Genomic DNA, 24,627 nt, shown 5'->3' with positions numbered 1-24,627 from the left:
AATTTCTATTTGAAAACATTTCAATCATTCACTTTTATCATAAAAGAGTCAGAAATTATGCATGCACTACTTACGCTATTTTTTAAATGGTTATTTATAAACTCATAATTATGACTTTACTACAACACATTTTAGAAAAAAATTATCCCAAGGTTCATTACCCAGTGATGACAGCATCACTGTTTTTTACACATTCATCGCAATGAAGAAAACAGTCAGTCGTAAAAAATTTAATAGGCCAATCTTCACCAATAAGTGCTTGTTTACATATTTCTTATGTCTATATTTTAAAATGTTGTAAAGGAAACTCAACGTTATCCCAGAACTTCGTCAGTTCAAGACTGAAACATATATTAAAAAAATATGTGAAACATTTGACCACTGAAAAATGAGAGAAGTCACACTTGACAGAGAAAACACTCTTCTGATCACCAGAAGTAGCTGGAAATAACTAAATATTTAAGTTTTAGATCCCAAGAAAGTGTTATTTCTAATAGAGTCAGGTTAAGAAAAACCAATCTGCTCAATTCGCCAACACCAAATAGAAACAATCTAGACTTCAAGTTTGCATTACTTTATATTTTGAATCCCTAGAATTCAGTTGTGAAAAATCAACTTACACGTTTCATGTTTGCAAATACTTAGTACTGTCTTTAGAAGCAACAGTGTCTGCAGTTCGTATAACTGCAGCCAAAAGGAAGAGTCTAAACTTCTCCTAATGAACAATCTAATTCATGCCACTTTGTTGTTGCTGATAAAAGAAAGAAGAAAAATAGATACAAACTTAAGTAAACAAGGAGGACTTCAAGAAGCAACAGATTGGAGTACAATGCCCGAGACACACCTCTCGGGGAAAAAAGCTGCTGACAGTCTGACAGCTCCTCACCTTTTGCAGCAACTGAATTGATCTGTTTTTATTTGAATACAGAGTAGCACAGCGTTCCCTTGTACACACTCAGTGTACCCCGTGTAAATACAAAATTCAGAGCTTCCACCCATTGTCTAAAGTTGTCTACAATTTGGTGATGGCACCCAGACTGATGGATTTTTTTTTTTTTTCAAAGAAAAAGGACATTAAAACAAATTATTAGAGAATGCTTACCACATGGTACAAACCAAAGTATTTTAATTTAAAATAGTTCCTCTTACCTGGTTTATTTTTCCCAGGAAAGCATTTGTCCATCAAAACTGAAACATTATCTCTACATCTGAAAAACAAAATTATTCAAAACTATTGTTTCCTTCAAAGTCTGAATCATGCCCGTTCTGATAGACTTCCTATGTACCTAGCTTGGGCCACTATCAGAGACAGGAAACGCTACTAGATAAACCTGTGGTATGACTTAGTACAGCCATTGTTAGGAGTGCAGTGCCTATGAGAACCTGACAAATGCCAGACAGGCTATCTCAAATATGCTAAGTTTTTGTTCAACAGTTTTTGATTCCTATAAAACCAAGCAAGTAGAAGACTGAAGAAAAAGAACAACTCCGTTTTAAACCCTCACATACCCGTGCTCTCACCTCTTCCTGCTAGAGGACTCTTTTTCTAGCTGATATTATTCAGAGCAGATCCCCTGACAAAGTAAAAACTGGGGGGAAGTGGGGACGGAGCTTCGCTAACATTAATGGAGGCCAGAGTGTTAAAAGTAGAAATAAGGAAGCCAGATAACAAATACTTGTTAATGAGACAGAAACTGCTGTGCTGGGAGAGCTTTCTTCACGTTAAATATCTGACAAGAGAAGGTTGAGCGGAGGTGGGGGGAAGACAAAGGAATGTAACAGTGAGGGAGAGGGACAAAAAAAAAAAAATTTAAAAATGCCATATTCCTCTACCTGGAATGATGCTCAAAGACATTTAAGATCCACCTTTAGATCTCATCTCTGCCACTGACTTCAGAGCATGGTGTTATAAAGGCTACTCGTACTCCATGCTTCAGTTCTCTTTCTGTAAAGCAGGACTAATGATTACCTGTATACTGGTAAGAGTGCTTTTTGGCTTAACTATGGCGGTACTCTAAAGCAACAGTACTGCGGTGGATAAACAAGCATCTCACATATGCAAAAGAAGACAGAGTAGAACAGTACAAGTAAAGTTTAATTACAAGCCAAGGATACATGAGACAATGAAAGGAAACAGGGGTAGACAAAACAATAGCCCACTCACCAAAAGGGAACATACTGAAAGGACAAAGCATTTCTACATTAAGACGTTTTCATTCCTATTTTCGATTTCAAAAGAGAAAGAAAACAAGTGGTTTCTCACCTGATTTTTGAGTCTCTGACAAAATTTGGATCTTTCAAATTATCCTCCCATGGTAGATGGCCACTAAGCCAATGAATCATACAGTAACCCAAGATCTCCAGATCACCACGTCTTGATGGTGCTAGATATATACGCACACATAAAAAAGAACCGTAAGAGCAGCTAATAAAGCACACAGTTTAACAACAGTTAAAATTTGTAAATATTTTAAGACAATAGAAGGCTAATGCTCACAATGCAACACTGCTGTATCTGTTACTTATTTCTTTATTTTAGCCTGAAAGCAAGGAAGGAAAAAATATTCTTCCTACATCTGGAAGGGTAACTTCATTTTCAAGTCCTTTATCAATCTCTTTCTTCTACTCAAAGATATGACATGCTGCAGTTATCCCAATCTGGGAAGCTTTTTAAGTACTCCAATTGTGGAAAAAATAGAGCAAGTTAGTGAAGTGATTGACTTTGTTCAAAACAGTTTTTACTTTCCTTCTTCTGTAAAAAGGTAATAGTGCTAAAACCCCAGCTCCTGAAAAAAAAAAAATTCCACGATGCTGAAATATTTTATGTAGCCTGAAAACTGAATGGAGGAAAATAATAGATCAGATCCCTAAGCCTTGCAAAAAAAAAAAAAAAAAAAAAAACCAAAAAAAAAAACAAAAAAACACCCAACCAAAAAAACCCCAAAACAACACAAAACCACACCAAAAAAACCACCCACGTGTACATTGACCACAGACTACACTAGAAGTTTAACTGGGCAAATCAAGTCATCTTTGTTCATGTTCAGTTTTAAGCATAGGTGCAACAGTTCGTCCTGAATTAAATAATAATTTTGAACAATTTATATTTTTGCAGGACACTTTTATGGATAATAAAGCAAAATTTAAGAATGAAGAAAATAAAATTGGTGTTCACTACAAATCCTCAATGTTTAATCAGACATAGACCTGTCCTTTTCATGTTCAACCTTTTCTCACTTCTTGCCTTTTGATATTCGGTGACTAAAGGCATAATTATGAAATAATATTTCATAATTAAATGAAGTTTCTTTAACAAAATCTTCTAAATATTAAGCCATAAACAAGATAAAGAATATTGTGCATCTTTGCCAAATATGAAGGAGCAATGTTCACATTGATAACAGAAAGTATTTATCTCCTGAAAACAGGGCCTGTTTTTCTATCAAGATCTCATAAGCAGTATTCCATTTGTACTCAGTTAAAAAAAAGCTATACGCTAAACATCTTAACAGTCTTTATAAATTGAAGAAATCTATTTAACAAAGTTACATTAAAATACAGTAAATTAATATCAAAGTAAAAGATATAAAATGGAAAAAAACAAAAATGCCAGCATAGTCCATAGAGTAGAATAAATTTTTTTTATAGATTAAGAAACCTGGTTGTTTACAAAACTCAATGCAGCAAATGAAGTCTTTTGTGTTCATATAAAGGATGCACAAATGCCTATTGCCAAAAACAAAGTTTTACATCCTTACCCACACCGTTGTGTGCATCAATACTGGTATATTCAATAGTTCCATCATGACACCTTTTAGGATCTTCTTTATATACTTTGTGAACTCCTTCAGGACAGTATCGGAACGCAAGTCCATAATCCACCAAGTACACCTAGTAATTTTAAAAAAAAATTCTAAGATTAAAGAACTATAAATACAAAAAATGCACAAATAATAAGTGTAACTCCCAACCACTCTTAAAAAGTATTAAAAAGGTGAGGTTTTTGACTTTAAATGATCCTTTCCCCAGTGCTTTATTGAGATTACTACATATGATTTGAGAACAACGTGTCAGATAAATTTTGTTAGTTTCTGTACAGCAGTCTGATCTGGAAGTAGTTTCTTGCTGATGCTGAGGCCAAGTGCAGTAAAATAGTCAGTTATTACCAGTAAGATGAAATAAAAAAACAACAAAAAAAACCCAACACACAACTCCATAGTGTTCATAGAGTTAAATACACTTACTGTCCTACACTTACTGTCCTACCCTCTTTTAAAGTCAGCTATCCCATTTGAACACTGCTACATAGTATTATTTCTCACTAACACCACAGCTACTTGAAGAGAACTGAGATTATTTTACTTCTTTCATGAGCTAAAACATTTGGGCAAGAAGACATACATAATTCTGAAACTCTAATATGCATTTTTTGAACAGTAAAGAGAGTTAAAATAGCAGAAAAATGAAAGACTTCGGTAAATCAAGTGGAACAATCAACACTTTAAAGACCGATTTTTCCAAGTAACAGAACGCTTATCTGATGGATTTCTTGAACAAAGGAATGAGGTAACAATGCAGACAGGCAAACATAATTTACCAGTGTGCTATATAATTTTAAGCTTCCACCTCCAAATACCTATTTGAGAGTCAATTTTTTTTTAATCTTGAGAATTTCTCTAGAATATTATTTAGGGCAAATAGTCAATTTGATAACTGTCCAGCAAAATGCATAAAAAAATTCGTAGAATATTAACTAGATATAAATGTCAAGCAGAAATAATATTACCATATACATTCTTAAAAATGAGCTTCTGCTAGATTTCACAGGTTCAAAGCACTTCCATGTGTTGTCAAATAGAAGGTTTAAAACATGAGGAATAAAATGCATCAGAAATACCTGATTAGGGTTCTTGTAACTCAGAAGAAGGTTTGAGGCCTTGATGTCTCCATGCACATATTCGTGCTCATGGATGTATTCCAGAATATCAAGCTAACAAAATAAAATACAGTCATATAAATGCAGTACCCAGCTCTGCCCAGCAGAGGACCTGTACTCAGCCCAAAAGTGTGATTTAACCAAAAGACTTACACAGGGAAGCCAAATTGTAAAAATATAATATATTTTTTTTAACTTACTATTCTTAAACCTAATTGTAGTACAGTTTTACGGGAAAATCGCTTTGCATTCTCTTCATACATCTTCTGAAGATCTCTGCCAAATCTGTCCATTATCATAAATCGATAACTAAATTCAAGGAAAAAACAACAGTAAAGTCACTGAATTGTACTTAGCAAAGTATTTTACCTATGTGTTAATTGTACAAATTACTGATTGAAAACATCTCTCTCAAAAGATAAACTGCAGGTACACAGAACAGAAGTATGTGGGAAATACTTAACTTATTTTTAATGTTGTACATTAATTCTTAACTTTTTTACATCAGCTAGTCAAAAGTTGGTCCATCAAAAGAACTGTTCTTTATTCCTGGCTAGTTATGCAATACAATAACCAGTACCCACAGAGGAAGATATTTGTTTTGTAATTCACCATAGGTAAAACCAAGCACCAATCGCTTACAGAAATACATTCTTTAATTTATAAATGACTGACTTAACATGGTTACTTTAAAAAAGTTAGTTTCTTGAAATCAATTACAACCTTTTTTTTAACCTATTATTAAAACCAAAAATCTCACACTTGCCAAAGGTGTTCTGATATTCATTGCTATAGCCAAACTGGTTCTGTTACTGTAAGAGCCCATAGTAGCTATATTAAAGAATCTCATGCATTGAACACTGAATGGAAAGAAACGGGTTTTTTGGAAAAAAATATAATTTTATTATATTTACTTTTGCCTCTCAAAATTAGTGGGTTTTTTACATTAGATTAGTTTTAAAGTTGAGGACCTATTGAAACAATGGTATTTCTGACATACTAGGGCATACGTACCAACTGCCCTAGGTAGTGGTCCACACAAAGAAGCCTGACCTACTATAAGCTGCCAGAGAACTACTAAAACTCCTTTGCAGCATAGCTGTATAGAGAACACCCACTAGGAAACAAGGACTGTTTATCTAAGACAGGCATAACATTCAAGAGCAAGTAACAAAAACAATTCATGACATGGAACAATATTAGAAACTATGCCTAGACTTAGGAAAAATTTAACATGAGACTAGCAATTATTCTAGCTCACAGATTAAGTAAAAAAACCCTAACCCTAGGGATAATAAAATAGAGCACCGAGTCCTTTATATGTGTGAGTGAAAATACTCCCTAAGTGTACACCACACCACAAGAAAAACTTTGAAGGTAGTCGTATTATTCAAAGACACATACATTAGAAGTCTACTTTATTTTAATTCAACTATGAAAAGCTTCTAAACCACATATATATATATAGCATCACTGTATTACAGCAATGTTCAAGACAAATGGAAACCAAACCACTAAGAACATAATAGACACAAATACAAATAACAAACAGAGTACAAATAAAATGTATCTATTCATCTATTCCTTAAAAACACCCTGTTATAAACATGAAATTTTGTAGCAGAAATTAACAACATGAAGATAGGTGGAAAATACATCTTAAAAGAAATTAGGTTAAAAGGGATAGTGGTTGTGGATGAAATAAATCCCAGTATATGCCAACGAAAGATATATTCACCTGTTTCCATTTTTTTCATGCAAGCCAGAACCCCAATATCTTGGTACACCTAAATATTTCAGTTTATGGGACTTAGTCCACTTCTGAACTGAAAACACAAATAAAGGTAAGTTCATGAATTCACATCAGTAGAGACTTACATAAAAAGGGAGTACTCACATCACTTACAGTTTCTGCATACATGTGAGCTGCTTATTTCATGGAAACTTGTATGCAAAGTATACTGCAAATTAATGATGCATCCATTGTAGGGACAGAGATGCAACTAAAGTTTCAATTTAGACAATACCATCAACACAACTGTAAAGAACATCTTGCCAAAAACCCCTAATTTTACTATATGTCTGAATTAGATTTAAATAATTTTAAAATAATTTTGAAAATTACTAAAAAGATTTTCTTAAAGTTAAACCTTACTCCTGTAGGCTCTATTTTCCTAAGTGCTTGTAGTTCATTAAAAACATTTTAATAGACTGCTTACTTTCGTCTGGCTTAGCAGCTCGCATGTAGAACTTTAACTCAGTAAAAAGAGGTCCATTCTGGCTGGGTTCCTTTAAGACAATTTAAAATTAGTTAAAAACTGCTGTGTTAGTGTCTAATAATTATTAAAAGCTCACAAAACATTAACATCCACCCTATAAAAGCATGCTCTCCCTCAAATGCTCTACCCAGTGCTGATAAATTCAATACAATATGGTCTTTTTATAAAAGAAGGTTGGCTCTAAAAAGTTATTTTTACTATAAATTGCTTAACATGAAGGGTATCAAAGAATCCTTTCCCATAACAAGAGATTGAAGAATAACAAATTATCTGAAATGTATGGAAATATTACAAATAATTGGCAGCAAAAGTTTAGCAGAGAACACTGAACAACATTCATTATCTCAGATTTTCCAGATTAAAGCTGGATCACATCAGTTGCAATAGCCATTAATGAGCCTAAAATAACACCTGAAATGATTTCATGGAAAAATCTTAACAAAATTTAAATTCTTGCTGAAGATAAGGTATTTTGTTCCCTTCATACATTAGTTGATCAAGGTAAAAATTACAGAGGATTTTACAATTTCTCTTAAACTAAATTATAAGAACTACACCTATTTTGACTTCAGAGTCTACCTTGTATTTAAGCTAACATAAGGTATTTCAGTTTCATTTTCTAGGGACAAGTCTATGGTAACCACATATTATAAGTAAAGTGCAAAAGAGAAATTGGTTTGAAAACACCATAGCTTTGAAATACTGCAAGAACTGCAAATGGGCAAGTACCTTGACTCTACATTTCCAGAATTTAGTGCAGAAAAGAAAAAAAAGTTATTTCAACCTTGCAATTTTTAAGGGATTGATTTTGAGATAAGCTTAAGCAATTTATTTTAGTCTAGTTACTCATATATGTCCAAATTCATCCTATCTCAGTGAAAATACCCGTTTTGGAATATCCTACACCCTTAGAAAAATCTAACAAAAAAAAAAAAAAAAGTATGCGATTACTGGCAAAGAAACCCAGAAAGAATACAATCACGTGATATTAGCAAAAGTTCCAAGATACACAATGTCAATCTCAAATGGTTTTAATTGTAACTTTTAAATGCCGATATAGTGAACCAGAAAATTGCTAATGGCCAGACTGCACCACTCAGCTAATACAGGTTTACTGCTGTCCAACATTAACGAAGCTATGTAAAGAGATCAAACACACTGATGTACACGGGCTTTAGTGTGTATCTGATGTATTGGCTTAGAGGCAGAGTAGGAAGACTGGTCAGAATGAGAGCAGATATCAGCTTAGGCACCACTCCTAGGCCTGGACTCTCAATTACAGAGCTATAGCCTATCTCCATCCACCTCACTTTCTCCAGAGCATTGCCCTGATAAACAATGGAGCCAAGACAAGTTTTCCAGCCCCTCCTTGTGGGACCAATGTTCAGACTTAAGCCATGAACCTGAAAAAAAAACCCGCACAACTAGACCAACTGATAAATGCACATACACTTTGGTACATGCATATCTACTTTCAGTTAGTTTGTTTATCCACTATGGACAACGAATTAGTGATATAGAGATTATATAGACGGAGGAGAAGGATTAAATAGCTGAACTTTTACACTGTAGTTATCTCAGACAAACGTTACTTGACCTATTCACTTGTTTCTGTGTAGCATAATCCAATAAAATGCTCTAACTTAATCAGAATATAAATTATAGATATTATTTTGATTCAATTTACAAGGATTTGAAGAATGTTATTTTCTTACTAAAATATAGCAAAAAAATGTAGGTGTTAAAAATTTTTAAAATATTTATCTTTAAATAAATTATTCCACAAAAAGTATGTCTCAGTGCGGGGGGGGGGGGGGGGGGCAGAAAAAAAAAAAAGAAAAAAAAAAAGATGTCTCTTTCTCTAGTCAGAGTAAATGCTGAAAATCCAGTATCTTTTCATATTTGAGGGGATCGATAAACGATTTAACCACAAAAGAGATCCTCATGTTGACTGTGAAGCTGTTTCCCCACAATACCATTAATTCTACATGCAGATAAATAAATGCATACACTATGTCAAAAAAGCTCATGTAATAATGTCCAATATTTGCCATACTAGTCACCTTATGCTAAAACCAGAAAGACTTCAAACACAAATTTCTGTAGCTTTATGCTCAGGGTCATCCTAAACACATGATTTGCAAAACTGAAATTAAAGTCTAATTAGAAAAGATATCATGATGAAAGAGATCTTGGAGTATGTGTTGAAACCCAACAAATTTCTTCAAGTAGTATTTTAGGAATTCTGATCTTTTTCAGTCAGCAGTTTAATGAAGTGTTGTTAAACTCTGTATCCACTCCTGAACAATGACATCTAAAAGGTCCACATGTTAAAAAGCATTTCTTTTTTTAATAAAAACTGTGATTCATTTCGTACTGCTCAGACATCAATACTATGAGGATATGTCAAAGACTAAGCCAATTTCCATTCTGCTTTAATAGCTCAATTTGAAGAACATTACTATAGAAGCACATATTTTGTTAAACACTAATAATTGTTCAAAGCTGTTAACCACTTTGCTTCAGCTGATGGATCAACTAGGAATCACCCAGGCATCAGAAAATAGGCCCTTACTCGTAGTTGCATTATACTAGACTGTAGAGGCATAATATGTTATGGGTCATTTGTTAGGGCAGCACAAAGACTGGGGCTACTCTTTATTGCCATAAAGACAAAATTATAAAAGACAAATTAAAAGTGAGTAGTCATCTGGGAGATTAGCAATGGGGGTATTTACGAATTGCTGCAACAAAGTGAATCTAGCATAAAAGCAACGCAAAAGTTATGACAACTCTTCCTACATTGAGAGCCCAAAGTGGAAGAGAAGAGAAGCAGATGGACAGGTTTCAAACTCAGGGAAAGAGGAGGATAGCAATTATGCACAGCATAAAATAATGCATATCTAATGATTTTCCAAGCAAGTCAACCTGGATTCTTCCATGAAAGTTAAATGGCACTCTGCTTCCTGATTAGTCCAAACTCAGCAAGAGCCAGTAATTAGGAGCCAATGTCTCTCGTAGGCAAGCCACTGCTGGTAACTTGAATGTCTGCTGTCTGCCTCTAGAACAGGCCACAGCTCCTGCATAATGGACACCACCTGCCCTTGATGGCACAGGCTGGACATACAAAAGCAAGCTGCCACCATGCAAGAGCTGCAGGCTGGGGCTCCTGGTCTGTGTGGAATTCCTGCCCACAAACACCTAAGGCAGCAGCAGTAAGCAGATGTTGAAAGTGCAGTAGTTTGACATTTGCATCATAAGCAGCGCTTTTTTCAGCAAGTGACATTTCAGAAAGAGGGTCATCACCAACAGTACCTTGGGATGTCTGAACAGTATCAAAACCAGTACTCTAGAATTTCCCTGTAGTCAGCAGATATAAATATCAAGATTAAAAGCACATACTAACTAAACTGAATTTTAGTCTAAATTAACCTGATCTTTTAGTTTCAGGCACAATGTTAAAAGTATTAACATACTTACATAAGTGGCCAGCTATTGCGCTAAAGCATTTCAGTATCACCATATAGTTTAATAAATAAAAGATTAAAACATTGCAGTTGTGAAGTGTGCTGAAGAACTGATTTTTTAGATTGTGAAGTTCTTGTGCGGTTTTCTGGTATTTGCTTTTGTCACAGGACCACAAGTATCACCAAGACAATGAATGGTCTGGATATACTATGGCTATTCCTGTATTCCCAGGTTTTTTACTAAGACTTTACCAAGGAATCACATATAATAGTAGGTTCTATAAAAAATAATCTAGCAGAATTTAAGAAAAAATACTTTATACCTTAGGAAGAGAACATTACAGCCAAATCAAGTTAAATAAATCTTTTTTATTTTATGATTAAAAACATAAGAAAATTTCAACTAATAAAAACAATTTGCTGATTTGCTACAATGGGCTAAAAAAGAGCTATCAACAATGCTTTTTCTTCTCTCTAATCATTAGGTTAAAGAAATTATGTCTCAATGCCATTTTAATTCAATAGAAATTAGAATACGTATGTGTTTTATGATAAAACATTTAAAGGACTTTATATCTGTGGGGACCTCGGGAATCAAAGTTTTGCTGTTTCTACTCCCAAGCCATCTGTCAGCTTACCAACATCCAGTGGCGAGCAACAGTTCACACAGACTCACTGCTGAATCACAGAAATTCTCCAAAAGCTAGCCAGATTTCATTAATTTTGTGATATTTGGGCTGTTTACAGGAAGCAGCAAATGAAACAGATCTGATCCATTTCATGAACCTTTTTCAACTCTGCTGATGTTCCATTATCCACCCTTATACAGAGGAATCCCAATTCTCAGCAGCGTTCCTCTATATCACCACACTTACTTTCATTTTAAACAGCACTATGCAATTATATTATTTCCAGTCAGAAGATGTTTTAAATTACACGTTATTCTAGTAAAAACATTTTCAAGTTGTGAAGTAAAGATTCAAATGCTCTCTTACCACTTTTGCAACATAAGGTGCATCACTGCCAACCGACTTTGAAGAATTAACATCAGCTGTTAAAAACGAAGCATTTATTAGTAGTAGGAGAGGAAACTGTCACAAAACATACATTTATTTGCTATGCAGCATGGACGAACAAACAACAAAGCAACTAAGTACTGATGTGAACATATATCAGTACCTTAGACTTTGGTAAGAGACCTGCTCTATATGGCAAGACTACTCTATATGGATGTGGTCTTGCATTCTCCCTTCTGCTTGAGGAGAACAGGCAGTTCACTAAATAAAGTTCTTTTTTATTATTCAATAACTTTTTCCTAGTCAATAGCATTTCTTTAATTTTCTAGGACTGTGATGAACATACATAGTTGCGGACATAAATATGGAAAACACATTCTCTCTACTATTTTGCCATGTCACATATCCAAAAGTGACTTTTTGTTGCTACTAAGCTGTTGGTATTTGTGACAGGAGATACAGGTATGAAGGACATCAAGTTAGGCGAGCACGAAGTACAGGAAGAGTCAGGGACACAGCTTTGTGCAAACAAGGGGGAAGCAAACAGAGAGCAAGCTTTGGCTTGAAGAATGTAGGAATTCTTATCACGAAGAACTACACAATTTGAGTGAGCTCAAACTCCAGTCTCAGTAAATTTAGTAGCTCATTGAGCAAGGCTGAGTAAGTAGTAGAGAGCTGCTTTGGCAAGAAGCCACCCACTGGTCCTGTTTTTCTTCCTAATCCACTTATGCTGCAGTCTGTTCATTTTGAAAGCAGGACACATTATTAATACTTTTTTCAACTCAGTATGAATTCAGTGCAACTTTTTCACCAAGAGGAGGAAGACCACAAATGCATCGCAAAAGAAAACCTTATTGTCATGATCACATTAACTTTCATCCCTTCAAAATTGTTTGGAAAAAGACCTCTCTTACCTGTTCAGATAACAGAAATGCTAAGTATGGAACAATATCCACTAAAAGAAGTTTTCCTTTAATTCAATAAACAGCATTGCAAAACAAGATCTGTGCTAATGCTTTAAAGTCCAAGATTTCAATGTTTTAAGCATTGGTTACAAAAAAAAAAAGCATAGGACTTATGTCAGAAGTTCGCAAGGCAATGAAAAAGTCAAAAGCAGCACCAAATTCAAAGCCAGACAAAATACTGGGTGATCAGTAGCCTCCATAGAATATGCTTTGACAGTTTCAGTTCAGAATTTGTGATATAAGGACGCTCATGCAAAAATCCCTTCTTTCAGCCAGACCAAAATTCAAATTTAAATAAATACTAAACTATCCTTTCACTGTTAAAAAGTAGTAAAGATTTTGGTTTAAAAAAAAATGAATGAACTACCACTGGAATCTCATACAAACACAGTGCTTATAATGACCATTTGTCCACTCTTGTCAGTTTTTTCCAACACCATGAACCAAGCTAAGGTTCTAGTGAAAAAAGATCACTTGAAGACACTCTGTGTTTCTAACTTTGTGTCAATTTTTCATTTTAAAGCATTATCAAAGATAACTATGCTTACCAAGGTATAGACGTCCAAAGCCTCCTTGCCCTACAGGGACACCTAATTTCCATTCTTTTCTTGATGTATCTGCTAGAACCTCCCCCAGAGCAAACACTTCAGCAAGTTTCCTTTTTGCAGGGGCTCTTTTTCCAGCAGTTGTCTTCTTATATGGCATCGTCCCTGGAGGGAGAGGAGGGAAGGAAAAATAAATAAAAAGCACAGGTTACATGCTGATCAGACTTATTTTATGTAGAAATCTGTTAGTAGCATGAAAAAGTATGGATTGTTTAAGTTTTAATTTGTTACTCCAAAGATACTTTAAAAGATATACAGTAAGTAGTTACATTGGCATGAATTCTAAGTGAAAAACAACTAATTTTTCCAGGCATCACAAGAAAATTTGACAGCACAAATCTTCACAAGAGAAACCTATTAGAAGACCTTGTAGAATACACGCTAGAAAAATCTCAGAATCTATCGTACTTAATCAATCACAACCAATCGTAGGTCTAAACTTAGAAAAAAAGTAAACTAATGAAATGAAGCTCATCAGTTTTCCTGGAATGAAACTTGCGTATTGAAGAAGTGTCATACAGTCCAAGTCTTCAGTAATAATATGAGGCATTCCTCCTAGCAGTAAAACATACCAAAAAAAATTAAGCCATTCAAACAGTTAATTATTTTTTCTCCTATATAACTGCAAGCAACAAAAATGAAAGCCTGCTTATTGTTCACAGGGCAGCATTTAGTAGATCATCAACAAACTAGAACATAACTACCTATTTTGAGATCATAAATGTAGAAATATTACTGTTGCCTCTTCCCAACCTCAGGTCTCAGATAAGCAGTATTTCCAGAAATAACATAATGGCCCACTGGAACCAAACACATGCATCTTTCTGCAGAATAGGCCTCATTTTGAGCAAACAAATGTTTTGAGTTTTTAGCAGAGCCAGATTTTGATTCAGTAAAAGAACTTACTGAATATGCAGCCGTAATATGGCAAAGAGTGCACTAGATCTCTTTACATGAAAGGCCTTCATGATTTGTTTTACAAAGAACCGATCCTTCCCTCTAACTTAAGAAGATAAAAGTCATACAAACAGAGCCACAGTTATTTTCTAAAAGATACTGTTCTGACTGTTGGGATTTTATTATTATTATTTTATTTTGCTTTGGGAAGCAGAAAGGAATATTAATACACAATTCAGGAAGTTTCTGGATAGCAAAATATCTTTTTCCCATTAGTCTAGCTACTCAATACAACAAACCTAAGCCAAATGCAGTTACTTAACATCAGTTTTCCTCTTTTAATTCTAATGTTCCTCTAGGACTTCTTTTAATTTCCCAAATAGAAAACCGCATAACTGCGACAGCTGTTCCAACAACACTCCCCCTCTACAAGCCTCTTTTCTGACTGGGTAGTATCTTCAGAAAATTTTCTTCCCCAAATAATGTCTTGTCACCCAACTAACATCTGAAGAGAGCAGCCCATACCCATTTCTCTACTTACTAAATGCAAGAATAAGTGTCAAGTTTCCCGAAAATGTTATTCTGATCACTAATACTCAAATCTACAGCTCTGACTGACCAAACCCCTAGAGGTGGAACATGACTGACTAAAGCTCGACAATGGATGGAAGACTCCGTGAAGGTGGGCAATGGCGAAGTGCCCAAAGAGCTCTGGCGATAATGCAAAGGACCTAACTTTAGCTCAACACAAAGGGGACCGGTGGGTGGCCTTTGTTTTAGATAAACAGCTAAACAACAGTTGTGTAGAGCTCAAAATCCATTGAGCGGATCAAATGGTGGCATAAACATCTCCCCAGGTTAGCCAGGCCAGCGTGGGGGGAGTGAATACGAGGCTCAGCCCACCATAAGGGTATACAAACTAAACAACTGGCAAAAGAATTTTGAAGAGAGCAATAGCAATGGGCTTGAGCTGGTTTCAATCCAGGTATTCCTTCCTGGTGGCTGGGGATGCCAGCATTGTGACAGAGAGTATATTATAGAGATTGGTAGTGGGAATCACATCAGTATTGTGACTGACCTGTATCTTGCAATTGCTGTATTTTGCCAAGTGTAACTTACATTTGTGTTGTTTTCAGTATATTTTGTACCACTCTCCTAAATCAGAAATCCCGTATAGCATCAACTACCTTCAAATAAGTAAATTTGATGTTAAATATTATGCCCTCCATATGTGGAAGTTCTAAAAGAACCTGGACTCTGGCAGCAAGCAGTCTGCAGACACTACAGTCATTCAATATAGGAATAAACGCAGAAGAGAAGGTGTATGATTCCATGCCAAAGAAAAGTTCTGCTTTTTCAGGGTCCCTATTAAACTGAGAAGTATCTCTGTGTCATAGAACCACATCTGAATACCTACTGTGGTTAAACAAATAACTTCAACAAAACTGTATTATGAAATACCCATATCACAGGAAGAGATTGGTATTTATCAATACCTACATTGCACAAGCTTCCTCATTATCACAAAACAGGATGTTTTAATTTTGCATTACTTTCCCATATTTCCACTTCTACACAGTAACATTCTTCCTTGTAATCAAGATACAGCTTTGACATTTTACACTTAAATTTTAAGACCAACTTTACCTCCAGCGTTATCCATACCCTGTCTTCAAGAAACTCCTCACTCTACACCTCTTCTTTTTTTTTTTTTTTTTTTTTAATATTCAAGGTGATACATACTGTACTGTCTTAGAGGAAGGTTATTCCTCCAGATTTTCTACAGGAGAAAAATGAGACTTCCAAGCACCAAATGCAATTCCAGCTAGCTCAGCTGAGACCATACCAATGGGAACGTAATCATGTCAAAGCGCCAGAAGGAACAGAGAGTGGTAGGAATGGCTACATGTTGATATTGCTTACAAGAGCAGGCCAAAAAGATCACAGCAGACCTTTAAGCAGCTTCTCAGGACACCCAGATCAGGAAAAGGATTAAAGCAAAGGACAGACTGAAACCATTAGAAGTGGTAACAGGAAAATAAACCAGAAGTCTGGATCCCCAAGACTAACTCAGATAAGGAGAAAAAGAAAGCACAAAATTCGGCACCGTTGCCTAATGACTCAGATGTGGGAGAAGATCACGCTCACTGTCATCTAAAGGGTACAAAAATGTATACAAAATGAGCATACTGTCCTCAAGCTAAGAGCAATATGAGAGACATGAAGAGGGCTTGAAGGACTGCATCCCTTGACCTCTGAGTTACTACAAGTAATTCCAGCAAGACTTGAACAGATGGACTTAGGTGCTTGAATGCTGGACAGACTGCTGTCCAGTAAAAGAAAAATTTGCAGCCTCTTTTTCAATAAAGCTAGCAAGCCAGTGAAATAAAACTATTGATACGCTTCACATTTTTGACATTTGCAGTGAGTCTCTTGATAGTAACCTCACTTAAAAGGGAATTAAGTTTACTTAAAATAGCTCCTCAAGAGTACTAAAGGAGCTGATGTTTCCCTTTTATTTTTTTTTTCCTTTTTTTGTTTAACATGGTCAATAATTGTATGCCTGAAGGTATTTAGTTAAAAAAAAAAAATTAATGACAACTTCCTTTTATCCATAAAAGCAAAAATTCAAAATGGACATAAGTTTGAACATCCCCAGCTGGGAACCCTGCCCTTAACAAATACACTAGATACACATACATGGTTTCTTGGCTGTCTATATTCATATCCATCTGTTAAGATGGCACTGTGCCTACTTACAAGTTGGTCAAACTATCAGTAGGCCATAGGTGCCAAACACTGATCGCTTTCAATGGGCAGCATGCACAATACTAAGCACTCACTCTTTTGCAAAAAAGCTGTTATCCATGGAAATATTTAAGCAATGGCTGCACATGCTTTCACATTTATTTGGATAAATCCATTCACAGATCATCTATTGATTGAAACCAAAAACACCTGGAGACTGCAAAATTTTCTACATGAAAATATAGAACTGGGGGCAGGGCAGGGGGAAATAATGACATTTTAGTGCAAATTCTATCATTCTATGTGCTTTTCAACTCATGATACAGCAAATACGAGGAGTTTGGCAGGAAACTTATGAACCAGCAAACATGATGTAGAGCTGCCTACTGTACATTGCACAACTGGAATAAAGTCATCTACTTCTCCCTAAAATCACCTTTAAAAAGTCACACACACACACACAAAAAAAAAAAACAACCCACACCTTTAACTTTCCTGCATCTCAATTACCTCTCCCCATCAGTAAATGGAAATATTTTCTGTCCCACAGGTATTGTGAAGCTTAATTCATTAGTGCCTGCAACCATGCTGAAGTCCTTGGAAACAGAGTGCCACAGATGTCAAGTACTGTACTATCATTCAAGTATCAAACAGACCTGACCCTACTTAGATAAGGTATCTGACAAGAACAATTTTCAAGGTGCATGATTGTAAACAGCAGCATTTTATGTGGCTACAATATGCTCAAAACAAAGATTTTGCTACTAACAAGCATGAATAACAGAAGTCTATTTGTCTAAACTCTCTCCAAAAGCCTCTTAGTGCTACAAAGGCTATTTCTCCTGCTTCTCCCTAATAAAACATCTTGGAAGAAACTGAATACACTGTACTTGAGATATGCAGACAATTTTGCATCAATAGTGCTATTAGTGGTGTTATCTTTAGAAATGTTGTCTGCCATGGTTGCTACTCTAGCGATACTTGAACTCTTAGAATAAATATGAATAGCCACTTCTCAATTTTTGTTGGCATCCATTCTCAATAAAACTCCAAAATTAATATAAATCACATTTATTTTGAAGGAAGTATTTCTGCTGTGTGGCAAGTCAGATGGTTTTCTTCCTGATCCTCCTCTTTTATTCCCTGGAAATTATTATTTTTATGGTTGTTTATCTCAGTAGGACCTATTTTCATTCTCAACACAGAGAAGGCTTGCTGGTGACCTGTGCTCCTCTTCATGAATAGGTAGTCCCAGCAAGACCTGAAATCTACGCATCATTAATACCATTCATCAGTCCTAGCAAGACATCTAAGTCTGCCTGCAAAAAAGGAAATAAAGACAAGCAAAAAACAAAACCAAGTTTTCGCTCAAGGAGTGGGAAGGAAAGGACACTTCAGACTTCTGAATACTGTACAACCGTTTTCATAGGAGGGACCATAAAAGAAAAAAAAAAAAAAAAAGTACCTGAAGTATCAGTAACTTATAATACCAAGCAAGGTAGATAGTGAACAAAGACTTTCTTGCATAAGTTGGACATTCTGGTTTATCTGGTCTATCATTGTGTTACATTTTTCAGTACCACTATAGTCTCCTTTCCTGGTGATTAAGACATCTGACAAATAATGGTACTTATGGAAGAAGAGGCACTAGGGTTCTTTCCCCAAGAAATACGAAAACGTCTTTTTAGACAAAATGAATAAACGTACACTGGTGGACCACAATTAATGACAAGCATTTCATCGCAATAGCACAATACCCGGCAAACTGAACACTTTTTTTTTTTTAAACACACACCAAGATCACCTTTTAAAATTTCAGAATGCATCTTGTTCAAAACCAGGAAACAGTCATTTACAAGAGAAATTACTGTGTTGCTAACTAATTTTAAATTGCCTTCTCAAGAATATATTTTCTTCTTATGAGCAGTATTTAAGGTTCTTCGGAAAATCCTGAGCATCATTCGGATAGTTATTGCAATAAAGAATACAGTAAACTTTATAAGGTACTAAATCATCTGTCACTCAAATCATCTCACCACCAAACCAACAACAAGTACCTATGCATGTCAGTGAGACACTTAACTTAAAGGCTTTCTGATAGTTTGGCATACTGTATAAAAATCAAAAGCTCTGAAATTCATTAGGAATCCTACCTCATTTGGGGATTATCCCCAAGAATTAAGTGGACAGCTTATTCCTACAGAGGAAGGCACAAGTCTTTTGACACAATAATAGCTACAGGAAGCTTCACAACAGCTTTTATATTTTTGCTAATGATAAAAAGGGCCCGTGGATTCCCTATGAATTAATAAAAGCCTTAAGCACAAATTGAAAACCAAAGAAAAGAGGGTTCACCCTGCCTGCAACTCAATTCCTAAACAAGGAAGGCAAATGGCGAGAAACAGGAAGAAAAACCACAACCTCTGACAGAAAGAAACCAGCTTAGCCCAGTTCTTACACAACAGGCCCGTTCTGATCCTAAAATTGCAGACTTTTAATTGCGATTTGTAGGTTTATATTTAAAAAAAAAAATTGCATTTACTTTAAAGCAAAACTCAGGAACGCCTCCCAGCCTAGATGGTATCTTGTTTGTCAGCCACACTGGGATGTTCCTAAAGGTGACAAACCTCAAGTGGCACCAACTATAGCTTTTCCTCCACCTCCACCGCCTTAGCGCTAAAAAAAATAACCACGAAGGAAAGCAACTTAGGCCGCTGCCACCAAAGGCAGCTTTAGAGCCAACAGCCCACGAAGGCGGGGGAAGGGGGGGGAGGTGTGTGCAGCAGACCCCAGAGGTGACACTGAAGGAGTTCTTACCCACCTGCCCCCATTCTCTCCATCCCTGCCGGCCCACGGAGATCCCTCCGGCGCCGCGGGCTAGGACGGGCTGGGGGGGCGCAGGGAAGGTGCCTTCCCTACCCCCGGTAGCAGACAAGAGGGAGGAACAGGGCCCGAGCGGGCCCCGGCGGTACCACCAGCCTCCTTAGCGAGGGAAGCGGGAAAACCCGGTCGCAACCCGCCAGAAGGGAAAGGGAAACAGCGCCCCAAAACTCGCCTCCTAAAAAAAAAAAAACTACACCCTAAAAGCAGACGCTGGCTTCAAATACCTCCTCCGTGCCCAGGCCCGACCGCCGCTCCTTCTGCCCCGTCCAAAATTCCCGCACTGCGAAGGGCCCTGAGGCGGCCCGCCCGCCCCGGCGCCCACCTCCCACTATCGCCCCCGCCCATTGGGCCGCCGCGCCACGGCCGCCCGCCCTCGCCCCTCCTCGGGGCGCGGTGCCTGCTGGGAAGTGTAGTCCGTGACCTCCGCGGGCGGCCGCCCGCGGAGGTCACGGACCACACTTCCCAGCAGGCACCGCGCCCGCGGTGGGCGAAGGGCTGAAGTATGTGACAGGGCAGCTGTACGAAATCTCGGCGTTTTAAGCCAAAGTAAGTTTGGAAAGGCCTTTATCAGGCTGATGCCGTGTGGCGATAACCCCTGTCTGGGAAACAGGGCGAGACACAGGCCACCAGGTGTCCGGGGGACAAGGTAATGCAGCAGTTCTCCACCATGTATGACTGATGCGCAGGCCAAAACCGACCCCTCCAGCCACCCCAGCGCCAGGGCCTGCACTTGCACATTACCTCATTACGTACCATTACATACCTCATGATTTTACCTACTTTCCTACTTACCTGCCAGACCCTTTCTGATTTTACCTGCCACAGTCTTGCATAGCTGTGCAATGGACCTTCTCCCTACTCCAAAGAAGCTTTTTATCTACACTTTGACAAAGCCTGTGTTTATTTAGTCCTGACCAATTTTTTTTAACAGGTTCTGTGATACTTAAATTGTTTTGAGTGCACAAGAATGTTTTGCAAAGTTAATAATAATAAATTGCAAAGTTTTATGAAAGAGAACCCGTGCCTTTGAAGGGCCAGCATAGATTCTGACTCTTTCCTCTTCTGATTGTCTTTCCTCCCCATCCCAATCTCCTTTTTTTCAGGTCCGAGTCAAATTATACAGCGTTGGTTCACCTAGCAGGTCTGATCCATTTGTCATCCGGTATCACTACATCTTTTTGTCATCGGGTACAAATGCAGGCACACCCACACTTGTTTCTGCGGAGCTGTGAAGTGGGAGACAGGCATGGAAGATTAAAGACATGCCAGAACAGGAGATTTAGGGGGATGAGGCAGGAAAAAAAAAGGACAATGGTTTTGTGTTGTTAATTTTCTGGAGGCTTCAAACCTTTAAAAAAAGCATTTTGTTGTCATGGCCACCATCTTCACATGGTGCAATTTTAGAGGTACTAAATAGCTTAAAACAAAGACCTATCATTCCATAGTATGGTCATCATGACAGTACTTATTTAGAAGGTTTGCTTGGAAACTTGGGCTACTTTAGGAATAATAGATATGTATACTAGAAATCCTAGGTACTCCTACAGATGTTCAAGAATCTGAACTGTTCTGAATGTTCTAGGGTATTACTGCTCACAGGAAAGACCAAAGGATTATTTGAAAGAAGTGGAGCACACTACCACACATGATAGCATTTCACTTGAAGTACCATCGTCTTTAATATCGGATTACTGGGATCATGAAAACATTTTAAGATGCTGATACAGAAAGTCAAATGAAAAATTTAATAGATATTGCATTCGTTCCTTTAGTGAAAAGCTGATCTTCAGGCTGTCAGTCTGAAACCAGTCTTAACAATGAGACCATAGAGATATAAAGTAAATTCTGCTATCCCATCTAAAACTTTGGCCAAAAAATCTTTCTTGCATGACGAGAGAAACCCAGACCTCATTCTGCCTCTGATTTTAATCTGTTGAGCCAGAATAATTAGTTGTGTTTTAAGCAAAAGGTACAGTTTCAATATACCTGTCCTACTTCTTATTAACAAAAACATAAGGTTCTGCCTATAAAGTATCAGAGCAGAGATTTTCATATATTATGTTCCCATACAGTAAGGGGCTGGGTTTTTGTTTAGCCTGTCTGGATGCATTTGCTTTAATACCGCTACCGCTGGAGATTCTTCAAGTATTAACCAAATCCAAAGTGGCCACAACTTTTCTCAGATGTTCCCTATATACTGTCAATTGTTTGACTAGATCTCAGAAAAGCAAGTATTGACCAAACAATCAAAAGCATAGGATGGGTTTCGCATTATCATCCTTCACTGTAAGAGCATTCCTGGAATGTGCTGACTACAACTTTCAAATATGCTTGAAGAATTATTTTAGATTTGATAATTGTGTTTGATTCGTCTCCAGAGAAAGGACTTTATAACTTTTCCTTAAAAGATTTCTAATCTTAAATGAAATGGGCAATCCAATCTCTGTGTGCGCTACAGATACAGCTGTTAAGAAGAGTTCAAATGCTACTTTTAAATAGTAGTAAATATGCAATATATACTGTACTGTAGTATATAAACAGTTACATGCTTTCAATTTAGCAATGGGGATAAGAAGTATGACATTTTGAATGTAGCTTGACAAGTATGCCTGAAGAGATAGTGATCAAACTACAGTATGAATTCTTCTAAACCAGCATCTCATAAAATAACCTAGATTAACCTTGAAAACTTTCAGAAGACTGGTGAATCTCCAGAGTAAATGGAGAATAGCCATTTCACAAATGGCTCTTCTTTTGGGAGAGCTATGTGTAGTCATCAGCTCCAGAAGGCATGCAAGTTACATCCTCATTACTAGGAGAATATTAAGAATGTTCCTCAAAAGACTCAAAATAGCATAAAGAACATTTGAATCCTCCTACCTCAGCAAAAAAAAAAAAAAAGAAAGAAAAAAAGAAAAAAGTGAAATGTTCCAAATTATTTAGCCTCACAGTTTCATTCTACAGTAAGAAAACTGAGGCATAGATTCATTAAAATATTTGCTTAAGGTCTTCAGGGAGTATTAGGCAAGGTCAGAAATGTAGCCCAAATCTCCTAAGTGGGTTCAGTGCTTTCTCACAAGGCTGGGTAGAATGCAACACAGGAATGCATGAATATGAGAGTTCCAGTAAAAATACCAAATAAGAAAATGCCAGATGTCTTCAGGTGGTGAGATAGTGTGTTATACTTCAGTTAGGCTCATTTCTGCTTTAGCATAGTGTTTTTCAGGCTTTGATTCATGGACTAAAGGTCTGCAAGATATCAGAAGGGAATATTGGAGCAAAAGATGTACACACGCTTTTCCACATACAGATGCAAGTAAGCAAGCAACAATCTAGAAATGTAAACTTAATACAACATTTCCCTTAAGTTCTGTTCTTGAAAATTATAGCCATAAAACCTCACAAGATTGTTGTTTATTTCTTTATAAAAAGATTAAGTGACCTTTAGATTTAAAAAGTTTGGATTTAAATGACGCAGTGGTATTTTTGAAGAACGTGGTATTCTTCACATTTCTACATTTCCAAAAATTATAGAATTAAATGGCTCAGAACTCCAGTATGTATTCCCTTCCTGCAGTCTTTTTATTTTTCTACTTTGCAAAATGAGAAAAGTCCTTATACACTTCACAAACACCTTGCCATACTACACACTTTAAAAAAGCAAAAATTAAAAAAAAAAAAGTTTAAAAAAAAAAATCATCAGAAAATTCCAAAATGAACAGGGCGACTGTGTCACCACAAATGCTTGATAAAAGAGTACATATGCACTGCACTTGGCTGTCCTGACTGGGGTTTGAGGACCACAGATGGGAGTAGAGACTAGAGATTACTCGTCCTAAAAATCACCATGGCATTTGCCTCAAATTACACTCCTCTTGAGGTGCTAGACCAAAAAAGTTTTGCTAAAAACTTTGTGGTCGGAGGCCGAAAACAGTTTGAAAAGGAACGGTGGTATGATCATGTTCCAAGAAGGCGTTCTTGGCTCAGTAGCCTTGTGCTAACAACCGCCCTCAGTGTACCTACTGTAGTGTACAAAGAACTATGCTTCCCATCATATCTATGTATTATCCTGCAGTGTGAGTATACTGACACTAGGGAAAAAATGTGGTTACCACAAACTTTCTTTTTTTCCTCTCATTCACATTTCACACTATTTTCCTCAGTGGAAAGATGTGTATACATTAAATGAAGGGTGTGGGGTTTTTCCTCTAATGCACTTTTATTAAACTTTAAAAGGGTAATCGCTATTCTCTAAAAATAGCAGTATGGCACTCTGGCGTTGTTGTTGTTCATCCATTAATATACATTCTAAAACTATTTAAGATGATCTGCCTAGTAACCTCAGAGTTTGTGTGTATTTCAGGAGACCAGTACAACATCATGTTGTGTCTGAGTGCTGTTAAAGGGTAGCTAGGAACAAAATTGGTTTTGCCACATGTTTAAGATCTTTCCAGGTGTCTTTACAAGTTAGACTAATTTTTGTATTTGATTAGATAGGAATTTGAATTTTTGTTTATTAATTCCTTCAGAATGCGGTGAATAAGAAACCAGAGAGAATCAACTGTTATTTTGAATATTCAATCCATTTGATGAGACAATTTTTTTGCTCAATAAGGTTATTACACCTCTATCTAGAAAATTACACAAGATAAAGCTGTCACCTAAGTTCTCTTCACCAAAGGAAAGTGCAATATTGTTTCATAATAGGATCAAGTTCTTAAAGTACTTAATAAAAAATCACTTCAGCAAATAAATATTTTCCCCTTTTTACAAATGAAGAATCAGACACAGAGATGATGAGTGAAGTTTGTTTAGCTTGGCATGATGAAGG

The 24,627-nt window shown here is 36.6% G+C and overlaps 1 protein-coding gene across 1 annotated transcript in view; it reads right to left on the bottom strand.

Moving 5' to 3' along the window:
- The window catches only part of VRK1 (VRK serine/threonine kinase 1), a 38,360-nt gene extending 18,219 nt beyond the window's left edge, over positions 1-20,141 (bottom strand). The window contains 12 exon segments of the mRNA XM_052783112.1: positions 1,150-1,208; positions 2,264-2,384; positions 3,759-3,891; positions 4,898-4,990; positions 5,137-5,245; positions 6,675-6,762; positions 7,156-7,225; positions 11,678-11,733; positions 13,212-13,373; positions 20,021-20,042; positions 20,044-20,103; positions 20,106-20,141. Of these exon segments, the coding sequence (XP_052639072.1) occupies positions 1,150-1,208; positions 2,264-2,384; positions 3,759-3,891; positions 4,898-4,990; positions 5,137-5,245; positions 6,675-6,762; positions 7,156-7,225; positions 11,678-11,733; positions 13,212-13,373; positions 20,021-20,042; positions 20,044-20,103; positions 20,106-20,141 (1,009 nt within the window).
- Positions 20,142-24,627: the final 4,486 nt, after the last annotated feature.

The sequence above is a fragment of the Harpia harpyja genome, chromosome 3, assembly GCF_026419915.1.
Source record: "Harpia harpyja isolate bHarHar1 chromosome 3, bHarHar1 primary haplotype, whole genome shotgun sequence".
NCBI classification, from domain to species: Eukaryota; Metazoa; Chordata; class Aves; order Accipitriformes; family Accipitridae; genus Harpia; species Harpia harpyja.
This window is presented reverse-complemented; position numbering and strand designations above follow the sequence as displayed.